This window comes from Labrus mixtus, unplaced genomic scaffold (genome assembly GCF_963584025.1).
Source record: "Labrus mixtus unplaced genomic scaffold, fLabMix1.1 SCAFFOLD_248, whole genome shotgun sequence".
In the NCBI taxonomy this organism is placed as follows: domain Eukaryota; kingdom Metazoa; phylum Chordata; class Actinopteri; order Labriformes; family Labridae; genus Labrus; species Labrus mixtus.
The window spans coordinates 5,001-7,465 of NW_026870207.1; the positions used below are offsets into that span (position 1 = coordinate 5,001).

Consider the following 2,465-nt stretch of genomic DNA (forward strand, 5'->3'; position numbering starts at 1 on the left):
TTGATTCCTACAGGTGTCACACTCAACACGCTCATCAGAACTGACTTTCTTTCCAACCCGACTCATTCCCCTGCAAAGTCAAACTCATTGGGTTTCATATGAAGCCTCGTTTCTCCGCACAAAAGGGAATGAGATTATTTCCTGGTGGCAGGTCGGCTCGTCTGGAAGCCTTCAGGCTGATAAACTGGGACACAGCAGTGATAGTCGGCCATTATCATCGAGCCGCTAATGCCCAGCCCGACATGGAGTGTGTGATGGTTTACAGACGATTAGTAACGGCAGCGTCTTTGATTCTCCAATTTATAAAGTGAGAGGAAAACTGGGAATGTTTTTATAATGAGATTCTCCGAGGCTAAAAATAAATGTTATGAATTAAAGGTCCAATCAGTGAAATGTGATTGAATTTTAATAACAATAACTCTTTCCACAAGTGGAAGTGTAAATACCTGGTATTATTCTATTATTGTATTTTTTCACCCTTTATATAACGGATGTAAATACGTTTGATTTTTAACTTCTTGTTATTTTTAATAATCATATTCCTGCTTCCTGTTTTCTAGAGCTGTTGTAACACAAAACATTTCCCCCATGGGGGATCAATAAAGTTTATCTTTATCTTTTCATAAAGGTCCAATCAGTGAGCTGTGTAGAGAGTGAGATGATAAAGGTATCTTACTATCTGATCATTAAGGAAACATGTTGAAGTGCTGGCTTCTCTGACAACAATGCAGCAGCCAGTATGTCCTCCTTCTAACTTTAGATTCTGCTCCTGAATGCTCCTGAAACCAACTCTCACTTTCACACGCTCTTCTTCTTCTTCTTCAGATGAAACTACTGAATCTCTTCTCCTCCAACAGAACCGCCCTCCACGTTAGACAGCGAGGAGACAACCTGATGACCTTTAATGACCTTTAAATCAGACATTTAACCAAAGACTGAACGAGTCACTTCAGCTCCAACAGTCGACGTTTCTGATCAGATAAACAGTTTGATGTAACCATGGCAACACATTCATCCTTCCACCCCCCCCATTGGTCGGTTGGCTCCTACCTTTTCTGCAGACTGCGCCGTGCCGAAGAAGATGGGTATAAAAGCGAGCCACACGATGCAGGTGGTGTACATGGTGAACCCGATGGGCTTGGCCTCGTTAAAGTTCTCGGGCACGCCGCGGGTCTTGATGGCGTAAACAGTACACGTCACCATCAATAAGATACTGTATCCCAACGAGCAGATGATCTGAAGATCCGTGATGTCGCACTTCAACACGCCGCGCGCCAGATCCGGGTTGAAGGTCTTCTGCTCATCGTAGTCGACGATGGTGTTCGGCGGGTCCGCCACGAACCAGACAAACACGCCGAGCAGCTGCACCGAGATGAGGCTGGAGGTGACGGCGAGCTGCGAGGTGGGGCTGATCAGCCGCGGCGCCGTCACCGACTTCTTCCCCTCCTCGAAGATCCGGTAGATCCGGTTGGTTTTGGTGAGCAGGGCGGCGTAGCTGATGCACATCCCCAGCCCGAGGAAGATCCGCCTGAAGGAGCACACGCCCACGTCGGGTTTGGCGATCATGAGGAACGTGATGATGTAACAGAGGAAGATCCCCGTCAGGAGGACGTAGCTCAGCTCCCGGCCCGAAGCTCGCACTATCGGCGTGTCGTTGTACCGTATGAACGTGGCCATGACGAAGATGGTGGCGATGATCCCGAGCATCGCCAGGAACACGGGGATGATGGCCCACGGCGAGCTCCACTCCAGCCGGGTGATGGGGATGGGCTGGCAGGCGGTGCGGTTGGGGTTGGGCCTCATGTTGTACGAGCAGAGTTTACAGGAGAACTCGTCCGCCTGGTACTGGTAGCCGTCGCAGGGCTCGCAGTGCCAGCAGCACGCCATGCCTTTCACCACCTTCTTCCTCTCGCCGCTCCGACACGGGAGGCTGCACACGGATGAGGGGACGTCCAGCTCGCCACGAGGCCACTGCAGGTCGTCCATCTGGAGACAGAGACACAATCAACGGTTAGATCAGTGGAGGGTTAAAACACTCTGTCTACAGAAGATCTTTAAAGGGTTAATCGTCCTGACACGAGAAGAACGAGCGAGCCTGTTACTCCCCCGTGTGAAGCGTCTTTGGGTCCATTAAAAGTCACAACATAAATATTGTTCAGTCAAAACTGAGTGAGTTGAGAATACAGCACCAACTCCAGTCCAGCTGTTGGTGACGAGGAGCTGCAGAACTCTGTGACTCACAAAATGTCTCCATGGAGAAGAAGCAAACAGCTCTGGGGTGCGTTCCAATTGTAATTTTTTCTTAGGAAGGTTCCTCACTGAGTGACATGAAGCATTTAAGTGGCGGCCGTGATAAGCGCCGTTTGAATTCTCTAAAAGTTAAGGAAAGGTGGGTCAATGCTTCCTTTATAACCTCCTTTAGGATACACTGGACCATCCTTTAGGATGGATCCTTGCGGCCGCAA

General features: G+C 49.3%; 1 protein-coding gene across 1 annotated transcript; it reads right to left on the minus strand.

Moving 5' to 3' along the window:
- Positions 1–1,010: 1,010 nt before the first annotated feature.
- On the minus strand, positions 1,011–2,125 carry LOC132966997 (metabotropic glutamate receptor 7-like). The gene has a single exon (XM_061033898.1). The coding sequence runs from the start codon at positions 1,984–1,986 to the stop codon at positions 1,012–1,014; it is 975 nt and encodes a 324-aa protein (XP_060889881.1). The 5' UTR covers positions 1,987–2,125; the 3' UTR covers position 1,011.
- Positions 2,126–2,465: the final 340 nt, after the last annotated feature.

Coding starts and splice junctions, on each gene's coding strand:
- LOC132966997 (XM_061033898.1), bottom strand. CDS start 1,986: ATGGACGACCTGCAGTGGCCTCGTGGCGAGCTGGACGTCCCCTCATCC.